The 20,570-nt window shown below is 37.7% G+C and overlaps 1 protein-coding gene across 5 annotated transcripts in view; it reads right to left on the bottom strand.

Annotated features, from left to right (window-relative positions):
* Positions 1 to 20,570, bottom strand: part of LOC114461593 (cAMP-specific 3',5'-cyclic phosphodiesterase 4C-like) — a 106,561-nt gene that overhangs the window by 18,439 nt on the left and 67,552 nt on the right. The window contains exon 1 of one of the 5 annotated variants that reach the window (XM_028443806.1): positions 16,407 to 16,866. The exons of the other annotated variants lie outside the window; for them this stretch is intronic. Coding sequence (XP_028299607.1) covers positions 16,407 to 16,540 — 134 coding nt within the window. The 5' untranslated portion in view covers positions 16,541 to 16,866. Of the gene's footprint in view, positions 1 to 16,406; positions 16,867 to 20,570 lie in introns of those variants that run through there. 5 annotated transcript variants of the gene reach the window in all.

Raw genomic sequence — 20,570 nt, 5'->3', positions numbered from 1 at the left:
CCTAATATTCTCTCTACATATGTCACTACACGGGCATAGCAGATTTAACTCATCTGTAGCATCACATTACACCAACAGCACGACCAAAATGGCTTCGCTCTCATTCGTCTTTGTCCTGTCCTCCCTAGCTCATTTCCCCTTGTATCCCCCCCCCCCCCCTCCTCAGGTGTAACATTGCCCTCTCTTTCCCACTAATAAACTTTAACTTAATCTTTTATTTACTTTGCAAGAACAAAACATGCATAGTAGTGGTGCAAAAATATTGCACCACATGTAGTGATAACCTATGATGATAAATGAAAAACCACATGCACGTTGAGCCTCTTGAGACAAACCTTCTCCTGAGGACCACAAAAGTCATAAAATATGTGTACACTTAAGGTATGTGTGCTGCAAATGCTGCTTCTCCAGTGGCAAGATGGCATTCACATAATATTATTTGACTTTGAATGGGCGACCTTGTGATTCCTGGCTTTTTATAATCATACTCTGACACTTCTTCTTATCTTTGTTCTTCTTTGTATGACGTCAAGACGGGATGATTGCGTGAGCACAGCCGCAACCCATAACTAAACACTATCATGATACCTACATTAACAACGCTCGCTGACAAAGTGGCTAATGGTTAATGTTAAAGATCAATTTTAATGATGAAATGAGATATCTTTCTAAAGCATTACAATAAATGTTAGTAAAGAGCAAACTGGGCCACTACTACAGAGCTTCACTCTGAGTCAGTGGCTTTAATCTCATCATCACAATCCCAACAAGGTCAATGCGCTGACTCCTGCACAACACTCAGGAGATTCCCTTTACCCCAATTTATTTCGAACACAGCTTTACACAAAAAACTACACAGACTGAAAAGCAGGAATTCACCCTGTGTAATTGTAATTGGTAGCTTCCACATCACCTGCTGAACACTAACGTAGAGTAAATCCAGAACACTTGGAAGTTGTATTTTAAAGTTGTTTGACATAATTTAAACTCATTATTGGCGGACTAAATCCTGTCAAAAAATTCCTGTGAATATTTTCTAAAAAAAAAAAAAAAGCTTTTATAAAATGTATTATTAATCAAATTTAAATTCAATTCACAACCAGCATGTTCCTCCTCCTTTTGCTGTCAGAACAATAAAAAGCAGAGCACGGGCTGTGGCTGTGTGTCTATTTTTGGCTGAGGCTCCCTCTAGCAATAGTCTGATTAATGAAATGGCTCTTATGCAATCGATGCTGAATGAAACAGGCAGTGCACAGGGGCAGACAGGGAGCGGGAAATGAGGACGAGGAGCCCTCTTCCATCACCGTGATGCTCTCAGCACCTTGTACCTGATATGTGGGACACTGCAGAGGGAGGCGGTGCTGCGGCAGCAGGGCTTACCTCAATGATGACAACCCCCCACCCCCAGCCAGCCCCCCCATCCCCGGCCTGGTGTGGTGGGCTGTGACGAAGCTCCATCAGAGGAGGCCAGTGACGTCAGAAGCTAAAAATAGACCAACCTGACTAAAGAAGGGGGAATTGGGAGACTTGTGACCGTGCTTACGTAGGTGGCCCCCGCCACACTGGATAAGGTGCAGATGAATTAGCTGTTTCACATTAAAATCATTCATGAGGGAGTCTATTTCAAATCTTATCCAGTGACTCCCATTGGAAAGACATATTTATTGAAACTGTTTTCATGTGAAACTAACCTTTAATTGTCTCTGAATATTGTTTTTTTTAACATACGAGAGCAAACGCAATCTAAAACTTTCTCCCCAGACCCTCCAAATAACCCTCCACACAAGTGCAGAAATCCTCAGTTAGATGAAGCTGAATTAACACATTTAAATTACATTCATACAAAATGTTAAATATAAATATTTTAAATAATAAGTTTTTTCATTGTTATTGGTAAATTGAGGAAGTTATGATCTGCCATGGTTTACCAGAGCTTTCTGCAGCAAGGTGACTATAAACAACGTCGGTAGAGAAGCAGCTCCCACTACTGAAGAAAACTCGACATTACAGAAGAATTCTGACATGTCTACAAATAATTGTACAGGACCTGACTTTAAGGACAGATTGAGTCATGTAATTGCACTAGGCACTGGAGCCGAAAAGATGTTAAAAATGTGTTGTTGGAAACAACAAATATCACCCAAAATGAATCTTTGGTTGGGAACGGAAGAGCAAACTTTAGATGATGAAAAAATAATGTAAAAAATTAGAGACAACTTGCAAAAAATTAATAAAATGTACTCTAAAAGTAGACTAAGTAGACTACACAATTACATAAATGCTTCAAAAGATGTGTATCCCCCATTTCCCATTATGTATTTCTTTTAAACTTTTTTGTTTTGTTTAGTTTTTTTATTTTTATTTTTTAAATGCATTGTACTCTCGATGGCAGTTGTCTGTTACAATGAATGTTTTGTTAACTATTGCAATAAAGTATTAAAAAAAAAAGAAATGGTGTAGAATATTTTACAAATTTGTCACAATTTGCTCTTAACAACCAGATGGACCCCAAACAAATATGTTTCTGGACTATATATTGCAGGATAAAAATGAATGAATATGCATACTCCGAGAGGCCCAAAATCAAAGTCGCAATGTTCCAGTTGAGAAAAAATTGACCTTTACTGTACATCGAAAGACAAATATCAATTATCAGTGGGTTAATGATGATTAGTGCATAAAAACAAATAAATGCATTTTTTTTATATACAGTCAAATAGGGTACTGAAAAACCCTAGAAGGCAACCACACATCCATCCCCATCCAGCATGACTTGCACAAAATACTCAGTTTTAGCACGGTTTGTCTTTAAAATACAAAGTCCTATAAAAACTTTTTTTTTTTTTTTTTGACAAAGCTATTTTGTGATTCCCACGTCATCCAAAGAACACGTTGAAAGAACAAAACACTCCCATCTCCTACCAATAGCTGAACTACATACACATTCATTTATTTATAACAACAAAATATACCACGAGCCGAGTAAGAGATATCCTTTTAAACAGAACACACACAAATGTTGACCTTGGTGGGTCGCCTGCCTGTGGCATTGTTCTTATTCTCTCTGACGTACATTACCGCTCACTTTTCTCTCTTTAACTCCCTTTTGGTAAACCTTTCTCACATAAACACACCCATCCTAACACCCACATCCTGACTCCTTGCGTCTGTTCCCAGGATGTTTTGTATGCTCATCACCGTAATCTTTTTTCTTCTCAAAACCAAGAGACGGGAGCTGTATGGCAGGCACATTATATGACAAGAAAACAAATCTTGGGCTGTTTTCCAAATTGAACCATTTTACTGTGCTTAAAGGTCACAAGCAGTTTCTTATCAAATGGTAGCAGTAGAAACCTGTCCTATTCTTACAGAGTTATTCTTTTTTCTTCACATTTTTAATTATTATTTTTTTTTTTATCAATTAAGTCTTTGTACAAAAAGTTAAAACCATAGCCTGGGAAACAAAAGACCGGCTCCATTTGTCCTCACGTCCATGTTCATGCTCATGGGAACCAAGACTGGGGGAATAAAAGAACTTTCTGTTACGTATGTAAGAGAAAAACGTCATGGCCAGATGTTTTTTTCTGATGACACAAGCTGAGAGTCAAGGGTCAAAATGCAAACACATACACACACAACACGTTCCCCCATGCTTTCTTTCTTTCTTTCTTTTCCTTGTGGCGTGGGAATAAGCTTCGGGGCCTCAAACCTCACACCAGGAAGGAGGCGAGAAAAGGAGAGGAGGAAAACAGGATGGGCCGCTCCGTAGACGGGGAGGCGGACTGCTTTGGTTTAGAATAATCACAGAGAGGGATCTTCTGCAAGGTGAGGGAATTAATGTTCTGTGACGTGTAGAAAAAAAACATGCATGTATGCGTGAGGTGAGGATTCAGGGAATAAAGAAGGTTGACGTTTTTCTTTACAGGTTCAACCTTTTGTATTTTGTTCACAGAGAAGAAAAACAACCCGGTTCCTCCTCAGGTAGCAACCTGACTTAAAGATGTTCTCTTTAACTATTAATGTGTGTGTGTGTGTGTGTGTGCATGTGTGTGCGTGCCAGCCTGTGTAGTGACAACATAATAAAGTCTGGGCAGCAGGTCACCAGAAGATCAAGTCAAAGGGTCATTGACAAACTCAAATGTTTACACGTTTACATGTTATTCTTTACCTCGTCCTTCAACGGACTGAAAAGTCAAGTGATGAAAAGAACAGTGTACAGTACCTATAGAACTTTATTTTACATCTGATAATTAGGATTTAGAATAACCACAATAGAACAGAACAACAGAAGATTTTTGGTAACACTTTACTTGAAGTTTTATACATAAGGCTGACATTACGAATCCATGCATCCTGTTTTAAAACCAAATCAAAATAACAAATAAACGGTGTGGTTATTTAGTTTCACTGAGTTAAAACCAAAACCTCTCTTTGTGGTGAGCTTAAAACATGAAGCTCTCGTCCATAGTTTCCCCGTAAATATCAAAATATCACACAAACAGAAAATCTAATTTTAAAACAGAAAAACGCTGCTCGCTTGGTTTTTGATTTTTCTGTATGTCTGTTTTGGTTTTAAGTCAGCAAAACAAAATAAGCACACTGTTATTTTGATTTGGCTTTAAAACGGAATAACCAAAGAACGAAGGGTACACAGGTTATCACGCTGTCATTATCTGTCATTAGCATGAATAAGGTGTCATTAAGTGTCGTTCGCTGAATTATGACACCTTTAGAGCTATGTTAGCATTTTTTTGGGTTAGGTGGAGGGATCTAGTGGGGTTAAGGGTTAAGGTAATGAAGGGCTAGGGTAACAAACGACACTTAATGACAGCCTTCATGACACCTTATTCATGCTAATGATAGGCGTTATGTCATAATGACAGTGTAATGTCAGCCTTATGTATAAAACTTCAATTAAAGGGGACATATCATGGTTTTAAATCCTTCCTTTTTACATATAAATCATACAGTTGTGGTCTATATAAAGCGGAACTGCAATGCTTGAGTCTGAATTCCTCATTATTGTAGCTCCACAGGCCCCTTTTCTACCCATTTTCTGAAGTGCTTCTGAGAGCAACTCGTTTTGGTGCGGTCTCTTTAAATGCAAATGAGACACTCCATACCCCGCCCCCTCTTCAGGTGACACTCGGTTCAACTCCACCCTGCTCGGCCATTTTTGTAGTTTGATAGAAGAGATACGGCTATGTAGCGTTGCATAAACTTTTTATTCAGAGGTTATTTACAAAATGTCAACAACAGAAGACTTGTCCATCCAGCCTTACATGTTTGAGCCAGAGTCGGACCCATACCATCAAGGATCTAAAACGAGCACACAGCGCTAACATATGAAGTCTGAAGACGGTGCAACTGCTAATGCTAAAAACAATGACAGGGACGTCTTATCATCACACTTTTTAGCGTTATTTACAGCTTACCGAAGTGCTCTGTTCGTCATCTCCAAAGATAGAAGGAATTGAACCCTCAATCAGACAAAGTCTTTCGGCAAATCCTTCTTTATACTGGCGGAGGTTGATGAAGCAGTCATCCTTGAAGTGCTTCGCGCACACAAAAATGACCTTACCCACAGATGTGGGTACATTTCCGTGAAAAATAAAACTCAACCAGTACTTTGAAAAGGTTCTGATGCTGGGAGACGGTGTAATGAAGCGTGTGGGTTACTACATCCAACAACCGAACATTTTGACTTATCCTCTCGTAACTTCGGCATCCTTGAGCTTGGACTACAAAATAAAAGCGAGAAATAAAACTGGCGGATTGCTCGAAGTGTTGGGCCTGGAGTTGATGTCCTAATTTGGCAGTTCCGCTGCAAATACTGTGATGTAATAGTTCAAAAAACGTAATAGAGAATAGAAAAATCGAAACAGATTGAAAAATATGAGCAAAACAGAATATAAAGATATCAACGGAGCACCTGAAGAGACTAATTTGATTTTTTTCTGTACTTCTAAGCACTCTAAATATACAACAAAATGCATTTAAGGGCTAAAAAAGTGTATTTTTTGCGTTAAGTATAATAAAGTAAATTAGGCGACTGCAGATTCAAACAGAAGGTGCTACACATCTCAAAGACATTTGAAAGAGAAGAAAGATAGAAATGTGGCTTGAGATTATTAGAGCAAATTAACTGTTTAGGTTTCTGAATACCGACGTCGGACTACAGTCAAAATTCACTAAAGACTTTTAATTTCTCTCTTGACGACACTTCCAGCTTTTGGGGCCAAGTCGGGGAATGACCTGAATTGGTTCTCATCTGAAACGTAAACCAACGCTGCAGCGCTAACTCTACACCGATAAAGTTTACCGTAACACTATAAAACTGACCAAATGTACTGAGTCAGTCCAAAAGTCTGTTAAGGATTAATGATATTTTTATTCACAGTATGGTTCAATTAATACTGCTCAGGGTCAGTAGGTGGCAGAACAAAGCTGCATAAGATTTTTTATTATTTATTCAGTTTATTTTCGACATGGTTACATTCACTGCATACTCGACTGGAAACCACTTCTTTCGAGGGTCGTTACAGCCAGTGGAGGCCAGCATTTCCTTTGAATATCTTATGGATCTCATAATAACGATTTATTGATCAATGACTGTACTCGAGACGCTTGTTTGATCTCCCGCAATGTGTGAAGACGGGCCAAAAACATGCAATAATTTTGTTAAATGAGGTTTCAAAATTGATCAAAAGAATGCTTAGCATGTGCCCTGGAGTGGGTGGAGGTTGGAGCATTTTGCAGCTGGAAGTTCAATACACTTACAGGACAAATACACACCCATTCTTTTCTTATCTGTGGAGGAAAAACTAGAGAATCAATTCTGACTCACTGCTGATTATGGCCAAAGCTGCTCATTGAGATTTTGTCACATTGTGATATTTTCTGCTTTATCGACTGCTCAGAAAAGTAGGAGGTGAAGCATTTCTCAGTTGAGCTTTGGAGAAGTTATACATAGTGTCCTTGAATGATTACATTTGGATTCATATTACAAAGAGCGCTTTAAGGAGCCATGATATAAAGGCAAAAATACTCAATTAGGATCAAATGTTTGGATCCACGTTTTCATATCACACATGCATAAATCCTCTACCAACGGGCGAGCACACATGCATGCAGGTGTGCACACACAAAAGCAATGGACTACAGGATCTCAGCACCTCAAAAACAAGCCTCTTAATTGTTGATCATTCACAATGAAGTAGTATCCAAACAGAGATTCTGTGTCCAACTTCTCGTCTCCCTGCGCGCCTCATGTCTTGCTAAATATAACCTAGGGGAGAGGGTTCCAGCGACTCAAGCCAGCTGCTGTGTTTATTATTTTTTCTGTCACCTCCGACCTACAGGCAGAGCTACACTAGCCTTTGAAATCAGCAGAAGTCTGATCAGAGTCCAGCAAGAGACAAAAAAAAAATACAATGGTGGGAGAGAAAATTTGCAAACTATCTAAAAATTTAAAACACCTACAAGTGAATAAGTTTGTATGAAAAAACTAAATAAACGTGAAAAAAATAATGCATCAACAACTCTATAAGGGAAAAAAAAAATGACACTAAAGTCTATGTTGACCTCATTAGTGGATTTTCTGTGAGGGATTTGTTCAAACAAGTTGCTGAATATCATGAAATCTACAAATTGTGAATGTATTATTGAACAGGAGCTACATAAAAATATTGCCTGAATTCTCAACCACTTAGAATCCAACACAGAGAAAATTCAAACTAACATTAGCTACAGTACGTTAGAAATTTAAACTCTAAGCCCATGCTGGAGTTGCTATCTCAGGTCACAGCCTGTTGTAAATGTATCTGGGCCTCAGTGAATAAGTGATGTGCAGAGGACAGACTGAGCCGGGAGAGGCTCGGAGGTGATTTTCTAACATTTCTTGTGGGATCAGAGAGCAGCATGCCTGCAATGATTGATCAAACTATCTGCTTGTTCAAAGAATCCAATTAGTTATTACAGTAGTGCAATACAATAGAGTGAGAGCAGTAGAAAGTGGACAGTAGTGACAATTAGGGCTGGGAACCTCTGGGTACCTCACGATACGATACGATACGATACGCAATACAAAGCTCACGATAACGATTATCTCACGATATGACAATAATGCAATTATCGATATATTGGTCAGAAATCAAACTACAATAATCTATGACATAACAAGAAAAAAAAAATTAAGTGAAAAATATCAATTTTTATTTTATATTTCTGAAAGACAATAAATTGGAAAAGTGTCCTATGAACAGTGACACTATTTTAGTACAAAATTTCTGTAAATAAGTGTCAACATACCAATGTAAATTAATAAGTATCTTCAATAGTGCTTTGTGTAAACAAAAATACAGTCTTTCTTACCAGTGACACCATTATAGTGCAATATTCTAGTAAACAATATATTGGTTCCTTCAACAATGTGCGTACCTGCACATTTTAGTGAAAAAGCAGAAAAGGTTTTGAAAAAAAATATAATAAAAAAAAATAAAACAAAATCGATACTTAGCGGGAGCATATAGATAATCGATCGTGCGGGAAAATATCGCGATATATCGCCGCATCGAGATATCGTCACACTCCTAGTGACAATCCATCTCACCAAAAAATTAGTAAGGGCACTCATCCAAATACAAGAAAAAAAAATATTGTACTCTTGCAACTCCAAGCAGACGCCTACAAACCTTATGAAAGCCAAAGTAAACACAAAAACTGTGTAAGTTTTCATCATCTTCCATTTCGGGGTGATTATTAACTATGTTATGTTTGTCACTTACATAACCTTGTAAAATAATAGACGAAAGCTCCGGTAACGTTTTAAACATCTTTTACTGCACAGGTGCCTTATCACAACTCAAACATTAGTGCGCTGACACTGTACACATAACGTATGCGCCTGTACACATGCGCAACATAAAGTAGTGCCTCTTACACAGTACTAACCATAGCTGCTTATGTCAATACATAACAAACTACAAAATATAACTACTAGGATTATTTCTGTCAAACTGACCCCTTCAAAGCTATAGACTGAGATTTTATCTTTGAGCCTTGTGTTTCCCACAGTTTATGAAAACATTTCATCAGATAGGCAGCCTGTGACTTTGAGTACAGGAAATAGCTGGGCTTTAGGTATTTGCTTTGTTGTTTTTTCTCAGAAGTGGAATTAAAAAAAAATCTGATATTTGTAGCTGAGCATTTTCCTTCTGCTTTTACTGTAACAGACTAGCTCAGTTGTTTTATTCGTTGTTCACAAAAAAAATCACATAAATTCATATTTGGAAAAACTGAGGCAGAATAATGGTGGTTTTATCAATAGTTTAACAAACTGGGCACTATATGAGAGTGAAGCTGCTGAGGAGGTGAACTAGTTAATTTTTGTGAGAACATGGGGCCTTAAAGGTTGATTTACTCCTCGGGACAGTATCGATTGCAGGCTTTATGTGCAGTGATTAGCTCTATCCATCCAGCCAGGCAAAAATCCATACAGGGGCCGATCAGCATTAATGTCATTAGAAATTGGTTAGGAGGGTAACACATGGGGCCAGAACCAACCCAACACACACACACTGCAAGGGCAGCAGCGTGCGATTATAGCCTCACTGCAGTGGAGATCCAAATTTGGCTCCAGCATCGACCTCAAAAATCGAAGGGACTTGCATCACACTGGTTTGCAAGCGGACAAACTGGTAAGAGGCACGGACATACACACGGACACACACACACACGGACACAAAACGAAGAGACACAGACACACACTCCACCTTTGCCCAGCAACAGGCCATGCAGCACGCTTCTCTAATCATGTTCAAACAACACTAATTGGCGCCTTTTGGGATACAGTGATTGAGTCTGTCCGTGAGGGAAGAACATGGCACTTCCTCTTCCAATTAGCCAAGGACGACCCAGCAACAGCCAATCAGGTCACTGATCAGCTGGACACGACGAGATGCAGACAATGATACTCACGATGGCTCTCTTAAAATAAAGAGCTCAGAATCGCACACACTTAAAATTACTAGCAGGAATAAATAATGATTTCAACTAGAAATAGAATAAAATGACTTTTTACCTGTCATAACAAACAAACGTATCAGAAATACTTTCATAAAAGGCTTATCCACATCATTTTAGATAAATATTCAAAAGTTCTGTCCTTGATTAACATTGAATTAGCTCAGTAGTTTGAATATGAAAGAAAAGATTTAACTGGCACATGGTATAAAACATTTATTTCATTATTCTCAGATCTGCAAGTATATTGTATACGTAAGGAAATAAAATAATACACAATAAAATAAATAAAAATTATAAAACTGGGAACTGCATTATAAAATATACAATTGCTAATGAAATTATTTCATTTTCATAGCTTGAAATAAAATAGACATCCATCTCTTCATTTTTACAGATGCCTTAACCCCATGTGGGGTTGCCTGGAATTACAATGGGTTCACCTGAAACATCTAGTAATATTGAAATGTAATTGTATTTTTGAATTTTTTTAAAACTGCATTTATTTGTCATTTTTATCTATCTAATGTGCACAGTTAAAAAAAACAATACATAATATCACAGAAACAGATATGCAGTGCAGGAAAAAGCATAAAACTCAAAGAGCATAAATAATAATTCTTCTTTTTCAAATTAGAACCCCATACATAATCTCAAACAACTGTATTCTATACTTTCACATTCTCAACAATAAATGTACGATAGTTCAAATAAAATACAGTATAAAAATATATGAGTTGGCACATATTGTCACTTTGTGCTCTAATACTGGCAACTCTGTATTTGTAACACAGTATGGCAAACATGATCAAAAAACTAATTTGAGAGAAAAAAAAAAATATCTTTGGGATCAACAGCAGTTTGTAATAAAAAAAAAAATGGGGTCACAACAAAAAAAAGGTTGGGAACCACTGCCTTAGGCCAAGTTAGTTAGTTTACATTTTAAGATAAATTGTTCCTCACAATTTATATCTGTGGAGTTTACTCACATGTAGCTCAATAAATCTCTTTTTAAATTGTTAGTGGAATAATTTGGTGGTTTCCTAACGGAGCCAAAAGTAATGACAGGACAATTTCTCCAACATCAGTTTGTTTAGACTACATATTAGTCTAAACATCACACAGCATCTTTTCACCAACTGCCATGCGGGTTTTTCCAAAACAAAAAAAGTCATTAAAAGTCTCCTCGGCCCAGTTTCCTACCTGGCCTCCGACTGCGTAGGCGGAGCCCTGAGGTCTATGCAGGTAAGTAAGAACACCTTTGACCCCTAATGCAGGAGCATGATGCATATGGTCCCTCATTGGAAGTCCATGAAATGCAACTCTTGTCTAATCCTGTGAGAATGAAGTGTAATACAGCAGCTTTTTAAGATGTCTATCCGTGGGTTGATCTCCAGTCCAGAAGTCCTACAGATGTCATGACGACATTCAGTTTGTTTTTTAGTTGTGATAGTCCTCAATAAACACATAAGCGCACACACACACACGTAGTGACAGAAAGTCCCACTTGTCTGCTGACGTCAGTTGAGGTTTCATGAATACGATGCCCATCGACCGGTGAGCAGGCCTGCAATTATCCCCAGACCAGCGCTTCGCTCGCTGCAGTTTGGTTTTTCCCCCAAAATGTGATACAAGAACACAAAGGAAGCAATGAAACCTGCTAAACTAAAGCAGCTGACTGAGCACTTGGACGCTGGGGGGAATTCGCTGTCGAGAATAAAGTAGAAAAACTTGGCCCTGAGGAAAACTGCGGTTCGTTTGGTTTGAGGTGTTACATGAGAATGGAAAATGATTTGGGATCAAGTCCAAAGAACAGCCATTGAAACGTCAATGTTCCACGTCAGTCGTCACCTCAGGTCAAAATTTGTCACAGAAAACTTCCAACTATAGTGACAGTAGTTAGGCCACTACACTAAATCTATCTGTGATGTATTTTAATCATGCAATGCATTGATAAAATAAGTATAATTTTACCAACACCTGGCCTGTATCGTTTAATCTTTAGGTTTTCATCAAAATATCAACAAGGGTGTTTAAAAGTTGATTTGATCCTATAGTGAACGTACTGAATAGCTATCAAATAATTAAAAATAAAGCCATTATGGTGGTCACATACTTACATATCAAAATTATAATTATTTATTATTTTCCAACCTTTTTCCCAAAACTGACAGGCAGGAAGATGCAAAGGGAGAGATGGTTTGCCCAGTTTGTTCAGTGAAGGAGTTGACCTTATGTCCATCCATTAAATTCATCCATTTTCTAACCCGCTTGTTCCTTTTTTCAGGCTTGCTGGCTTATGTTCAAAACTTAAAAAAAAAAAGATTCTAATATGGTTATAAATGACACATGAGGGGCAGGAAAGAGGGACAAAGACCCAACAGAGCTGCTCTTATGGGCGAGTAAGTGTCATGACGGCGCTGACCTCAAAACTGACTCACACTCACACAGAAGAGCTACAGAGACAAGCCTGAACTAACTTCACTCCGTCTTTACGTTGTGTTGCAACATTAAACGACCTGTGACCTCATCCTGAACAAGCTGTGCGTCACGTCTCCACATGTTGACACGGGCTGAGGCCCCCGAGGGTTGGGCCACGATCTGTAACTGTTTTGTGAATTGTGGGGGTGGGGGGTGTTGACGGGGGTGGTGGGTGAGTTCCTGATATGTCAGTCAACCGAAACCAAAAAATGTAGAAAGTATTGATGCTGCTAAGAGGTCCAGTATTTATACAACACGTATCAAGCACATCATAACAAGTCATAAATCACAGTGTCAAAAAAAGCTTTGAATTCAAATAACAAAAACACAGAAGCAATTAAATAAACAACAAGGTGAACAAAAAAATAACACTTTTAAGTATACTAAGAGTGTCCGGATTAATCACAATTATTATAAGAGCGATGATAGTTCAGCCCTCTCTACGATGGATCTTGTAGATATCAGCTGACTATAAGTGACTTCAATCATCACAGTGTATTGACGCCTACTGATAAACTGGATAGTTTACACACTGCTTCTCAAGTCTCAAGTCATGTCACTAAAGTCAAGAGTCAAGTCAAAAGTCTTCAACTTTAATTTACAAGTCTTAACAAGTTGTGAGTATGTAATACATTAAAATAAATAAAATGTGTACATAGTGTACCACAACTAGTGCCATTTTACAAATCAAGTTTATTCAACTGATACAAACAATGAACTACTTGAACAGAGTACATATTTGTCAAATAATAGTGAGATAATCTGATATAATGCTTTTATAAACAAATCAATCCAGCATCTTCTTAATTTTTTTAAATTTTCACAATTCCTCTGATAACCAAATAAACAATATTCATACAGGGAAGTAGAACAAGGTTCCATTTTTCTGAAACAATTATTAATTACGGTATAATCTTTAAATCCAAAGGATATCACTTTTGGATTGATTTTTTTTCTACTAGTTCCTGATTGGCTGTCAGGTTGTTTAAAGGTGAACTTGTCAATCAAAGTCCTGTTTGCCTTTGAATGGCAGAGTGGCTTACTGCAGATGTTTGAGCAAACGTGTTGATCATTAATAACAATTGTATTTTATAAAATATTTAGTCATTGGAGAGTAGGAAGTGAAGTCTTCCTGAGTCAACAGGCTCAAGTCTGAGTTAAGTCATGAGTTATTTGTTTTCAAGTCTTAGTCGAGTTGCAAGTCCAAGTTATTTTGTCAAGTCAAGTCCAAGTCATGTAACTTGTCCACACGTCTGAGTTTATGCATCCTTATACTACTTTAAAAGCCTGAGGGAATTTCACCAACATCTTCTCTGTGACATAAAGGCCATCAGTGCCATTAATAAACAAATAAATACCTTTATTAACAAGAGTGAGAGCCTTTATGACACAATGTTAAACAGGTAAAAAGAAAAGAAGTACATCCAACACAAAAATTTGTCACTCTAAGGCTGTACAAAAAACCCCAACAATCTTAATCGGCAGAACAAGAAGTTGTATAGTATAGACGAGGACTGTCCAGATGATGCAAGTTAGGTTTGAGACCAGTTAAAGGTTCATAGGCTGCTAATAACAATCCTGGTACAACAGCCCAAACTTAGATAAAAATGTGATACATTCTGAATCAGTTCAAAACAGGTTGTGTTTTTAAATGAATGCAAAAATGTACCAAATAGCGCCAATATCCTCAGGAAGTCCTGGGGATAAAAGTTGGGACTCTTCAAAAACCGAAAAAAAAAAGCTGTAAAAACAAAACCACTGAGCTCAAGTGCAAAGTTCTCAAGATGCAATAATCTTCATAGAGACCACAAGGAGGTCCTGAGGGACATGGAACACCTGAAAGAGTGAAATTAGTCGAGCTGGACCAAAAATAATGATGCTTCTTTAAAGAGCTCAGAGAAGTTAAGTGTGCCTTTGAGGCTGTGTGAGGATTCACAGCAGTTTGTTTTCAGATTTAAGACCATGGTAAGACACTTTTGATCCTAAATGCTTCCTCTTGACCTCCGACCTGCCCTACCCACACTCTGACAGCAGGATCTTTACCAGAACTGAACAGATTTCCAGTGTTTGGTTAGAACTTTTATTTGTGCTTTTTTTTGTTCCAGTTTATTTTGTCATTAGAAGGTAGAGGAATGAACCTTTAGCCTTCCACGGTCTAGTTGTGCATCTGTGTTTTCTCTGGCATAAAAATCCTGCGCAAAAATTTAAGTTTTAACAATTTTGTTAAAATTCGGTGGCGATGGGGGAGAAATTGTTTCATTTTTCAAAGGGGGGCACAACAGAAAAGGTTTGGATTAGGATGCACTGTGGGTCACTAAAGCCTTAAAAACACTAGAATTAACAATAATATTGCACCTGATGGCCATCACTGTGTCTGCTTAGTCTGCTAACTAAATCATGGTGGAAAAACAATGTTTAGGGGGGAAAAAAATAGGATTTGTGTGTAGTCAAGCAGCTGCAAAAACTCAGCGACTGAAGAAAAGTTAACATCAATCAAGTCTCTTTTTACGCACACAGCCAATTCCCCTCTGAGATGGGAATCAAATCTTTGCACCCTAGAAGGATAATTACATGCACAGGCCCCAAATGTAGGTCTGTCTGCCAAATGCTGATGTAAATCTTTAGAATGATGGAGCTGTCCACCTGTTCAACAGATTTAGGAGGAATAAACCATTATACATAGTTGTGCTTTTTTACTTAACACACATGTGGCTGAATCATTATAGGCCTATAAATATATCCAGCACATTCGTTAACAATCTCCCTTGGCAGGCTTTTTTTTTTTCAAACAATGAGTAACATTATGTGGGTAACTTTGATTGACCTCGCTGTCCTACTGAATCAATTCAGTCATACGACTTTCCAGAAGGTTCGTATGACAAACGTATGAAGATGGGTTAGCTATAATGTTTTACTAGCTGTCTAAAAATGGTAAAGGTTTCCTTATCCTCATCAGCTTAACCACTCGGTTCAGAATATTCTGTTTAGTTTGTGTCGGTTCCTCTCCTAAAACATGACAACGCGACTTCACAGAACTTTGAAAAATACTAATTGACAATGTTGGCTTCCATTGTCAAAGACTTAATAATAGGGCCACAAACTTCCTGCACATTTGTTCACCCTACATGTATAATGAGAATGTGTCATTGATATACAAACAATAACTACTTTGGATGTATTGTTGTTGTTATGTTCAAGAAACCAGTTACAGACTGTTCTTCTGGAAGTATCACTTACTGTGGTGGTCAATAAATAAACAAAGTCAGCAACAACGTGCTTACAAAATATATCAAGTTTTAACGGTTGGTGAGCTGTTCACCAACAATAGAGAATTCATGACTCAGATGTTTGGGGGAAAGAAAAGGAATCATCAAGAATTAGAACGATAGCACCTCAGACGCAGGACATAAAAACAGTACGTCATGAAAGAGCAGACAGAACGATAAGACAATCATGTGTGTGCAATATTCAAGCTGTCCTTGCTCTTCAATTCTGAGATGACGGGGACATTTCGCCTCAGGATTCATGTCGGTAATATAGACCAAAAACAATAACTGTGAAAAATAAAAAATACAGAAAAGTCTTGAATTGGATAAATCGTCAATCCAGGATTATATATTTTTTCCGTTACAAACTGTGGAAATGTAAGTAACTATATATATTACGGTTGGTGATGCATTGGAACATCGTTACATATCCTCTAGCATGTCTGAACGTACTTGTTTTACTCGTAAAACCAGATATAAGGTGTACCATTTTTCAGGAATTCATCCACACAAACTAAATTCCTAAAGTTACAGTAATTATCATTTTTTTGAAAAGGCTAAAGTTGATCTGAAGTTTACTTCGAAACACGATGTGATTTTACGACAACATCTGGAATGAAACCACATCTGGCCTACCGCCTTCGTCTCTGAACGATGTCGATGGGCCTGTTGACGGCGCAGGGTGAGCCGCAGATGTTTCCGTTCCACATCTTAAAGTGGCGCTCCTGGAAAGAGGGATTCAGGTACACGCCGTTTGTGGGCAAACTCATGTTTGCAGACGTGCGTCTTCTTCGTCTTGTTTTGCAGCTTCTTTCCTCCACAAATCCTCCTCTTCCTCCTCCAGGTGTCCTCTTGCTCCTCAGCTTCTGTTGGCGCTCTCCTCTCCCTTCGCGCTGCTCCAGATTTCCCCTGATGCTCGGACAGACGGGGGAAAGTCCACCGTGTGTGTTCGCAGCATGACTCCAGGTCAGTGTGAAAAAAAAGGGACCCTCACAGAGGGATCTTCACTGATTCATTTCCTCCACAGCGTGCTCCAGCTTCTTGCTGTAAACCACATGGTGAACACAGCATGAAGGAGCTGCTCTCAAACCCACATGTAGGAGTTCAGAGCTAAACTCTCCCTCTATCTGGAGACACTCCTCCCTCACTCCCTCCCTCTGCCTCTGTATGGTTCTGTGTGTCTCCTCCTTCCAGGCACACACACCACTGAGGCTTTAAAAAGTCATGAACCATATGCATGTGTGCTGACTCTTTGATTGCAGGGGTTGCATCATACTTACAGGATAATTGCTCGATCTTTCGGTAACATGACTTTTATGCACTCGGTGTAACGTCACAGTGACAAAAATCAATAAGAGATTAGTAATGTATGTAATGCTTTTTACACGTTGTGGAGACAAATGTGCCATAACTTTATGACAAATGAGAAGGGGAAGCAGAAACAGTGATTATCTATACTATTTAGCAAAAAACCTGTTAAAAGATTGAGTGAAAAATTTGTCCCGTGTCACATTTTTAATTGTTAGATCAGTATTTTTCAACCTTGGGGTCGTGACCCCATATGGAGTTGCCCTAGTATTCAAATGAGGTCACCTGAAATGTCTACTAAATGATTAAAAATATAAAAATTTTGATTAAAATTATATTTTTGTAATATTTTAGATTATTATTCTTTTTTTTTAAAAAAAAAGAACACCACACACAATCTAAAAAAATTATTCTATACTTTCACTTCCTCACATATAAATATAGTTAAATACAATGAAATAATTAAATAGTCATTAAATAATTGAATAATAATATAATATATATATATAAAATTCTTTTGAATGTTTTTTAATTAACATTCTTTTTCAAATTAAAAACACTACACACAATCTAAATTAACTGTATTGTATACACTTTCACTTCCTCAAATATAAATCTAGTAAAAAAAACAACATCAATAAAACAGTATAAAAATATCTGAGCTGGCGCATCTCTATAGTAGTGCTACTCGTAACACAATATCACAAACACAATAAAAAAGTAATGTTTTTTTGTTTTTTTTCAAGTCTCTGAGGTCGCCAGAACTTTGTGATATGAAAATGGGGTCACGATCCAAAAAAGGTTGGGAACCACTGAGTTAGACACTATTTATGCACACATTTGAAGTCATGAAATCATTATGGGTTCAAATACAGCAAAACTATTAGAGGATCTTCCGACTATAAGAATAAAATAAGGAAAGCGTCCTCTTCCATTAATCAATCATGTACCTGTGGGTAAGGGCAGGGTAACACTGAGTAATCCCACTGTCTGTGGAACGGCCCAGCAGCACCAGTTGTGACTCACCACCCACCACCACACTGAGTGATGAACTTGGATCTGATGAGCTCACCAGTTCCTGGGCTCACAGCTGTCGAAATCACATACAAATATTTGTCTTTTCAGAGACTCGGTCAGAGGCTGAGTCGGACGTGTTGGCAGACACACTGGTGATGAAGCGAGTAAAGAACCAGATGTGGTGATGTAGAGGTTTGTTTTCAAAGTGTACTGATGCTTGAACTCAAGTTACCATCAAATACTATCCAGGAGGCCAGGGTTGGGGTCAATTATAATTGCAATTGATAATAAATTACAATTATGACATAATTATAATTGTAATTGTAATTGAAAAGGATCTGTTGCTGTTGTAACCTTAATTGGATCGTAACTGAGTTCAGATAATTGACTTTGTAATTGGAATTTGAATAGTCATTTACAATTTAGTTAAGCGCAAAACTGGGGAACCATGTTACAGTTCTATGGCTTACACACATGTAGTTAATTATTAAGATATATTTCATATCAAGTTTTCCCACAATCATTTTACAATTTTTTTTTTTTTTTTTTTTACAAAATATTTAATTCTAGAGGTATACTGACACAAAAAGCTCAGACACCCACACCAAAAATATAAATATTTTCATGATAAGGAAGCTTTACAAGGTAACCAAGAGATGAGAAACAAATTGAATGATAGATAATATTTTTTAGTGTATTTTACAGCTGATTTAAGAGATGGATCAAAACCAATCCGTTATCATTAGAGGTGCTAACAGAAAGCTAACACAAGAGGAAGGATAAGTTTCATGGGGTTGTTTATGAAAGGCTCAATTAATGTAATTGAACTTTAGTAATTGAGGATGTAATTGTAATTGACTTTCAGACGTGTTTGTAATTGAAAAATGTACGGTAATTGACCCCAACACTGCAGGAGACTTAAAAAAAAAAAAAAAAAAAAAGGTCTCCCTCTCGTCTCCATTTGCAGCGATTGAGGCTAATTACACCCATTACATTTTTACCAGATCAAAAATTGCGTAAAATCTTGCACAGATTGCAGATAACAGCCTAAATCTTTAGTGTCAGCTGAAGGTGCTGATCTGGGAGCACACCAGTGTTTAGTTCTGGAAATATTCAGTAACATCAGGAAACACGTGCACGTAAAAAGCTCATCGTCCAGCTTTCTAAACAATTGTCATGAATGGCTCCTCCATCACTTTACATGCAATGCTGCACATTTAACCTAAATGTTTATTCAAAATGGTTCCTCACAAGTTACATTTATATCAGCCATAACATTACAACCACCAGACATTTGTTGTTTATATTACGAGCAAAACAAAAATGCTCTTACTCATGAAATCAAAGGTTAGAGCTATCTTTTTAAAATATATACAGTATATTTATTATTGTAAACTACTTTTGTTTGCACTCACTCTAGTTTAAGTCATGTAAAAAAAAGTGATAAGGAGAAAAAAAAAAACTGGAGTACTAGTTTCAAAATGGACTAGAGTTACTAAAAGGACACAATGTTCACTCTGAGCCAACACAAACATCCTCATTCATAAACATGATCCAGGGGCGTGGTGAATGTAGTCACAAGATGGCTGTTCATAATAAAGGAACTAATCCCATTTGCGTCACACTTTATAGATACTGCATATACTAAAAGCCTTCAAAGACCTTTTTTACAAATGCAAATACAAGCCATAAAACTTACAGAGGAACCCTCAACATCTGCAGCCTGAATCCACATGACGACAAGCATCACTATTTAAACACAATTACGCAGGATTTCCTCTACCATGAGGTCTTTTTCTATAATTAATGGACACATTTCTCATAAATCTGTACATTGAACAATAATTAAACAAATAAAACTATTTAAAATGTTGAGTCTATACCTTTTCTATACGGTGTGATGCCACCGGAAGAGCGTTTAAGGGAAAACTGGTATTATTAAAGGTTTAACTAAATCAGAATGACGTTTGCACATCTCAAGCAGAATGGCCCTCGTGCGTTCCTTTAACATGCAGTGATGTTGGAATTAACAGCAGAAGTCAGGGTGGAGATTTGCTGTGAATGAGGTGTTTGTAAAGCCGCTTTGTAACTGAAACCAACGACCAAATGACTTCCACGGAGCAGCTGGCAGCCAGCTCTGATGCCAACGTCACCCCTGCTAATGGGAGTAAGCTGTGAGTGGGGAATGCCATAGTGTGTGTGTGTCTGTGTGGGCACTGATACAGCAAAGTCATGAAGTATCAGTCTAATTATGATGCAATGAAAGACCACAGCAGCAGCAGCAGCAGCAGCAGAGAACACTAAACATCATTATTTAAAACAGACCTTTCACGTCACTGTGGCTCTAGTTTCCACTGCTCAATAAGCATCACACAAAGACAAAAAACACGTTTTCACACTTTTTTCAGATGTGTGCTTATATGTACTTTGTGTAAAGTGATGGAAAAGGATTTACAACACTAAGCAACGATAATG

The sequence above is a fragment of the Gouania willdenowi genome, chromosome 4 (genome assembly GCF_900634775.1).
Source record: "Gouania willdenowi chromosome 4, fGouWil2.1, whole genome shotgun sequence".
NCBI lineage: Eukaryota > Metazoa > Chordata > Actinopteri > Blenniiformes > Gobiesocidae > Gouania > Gouania willdenowi.
Note: the sequence above shows the minus strand (reverse complement) of the source record. Positions and strands in the feature narration are given on the sequence as shown.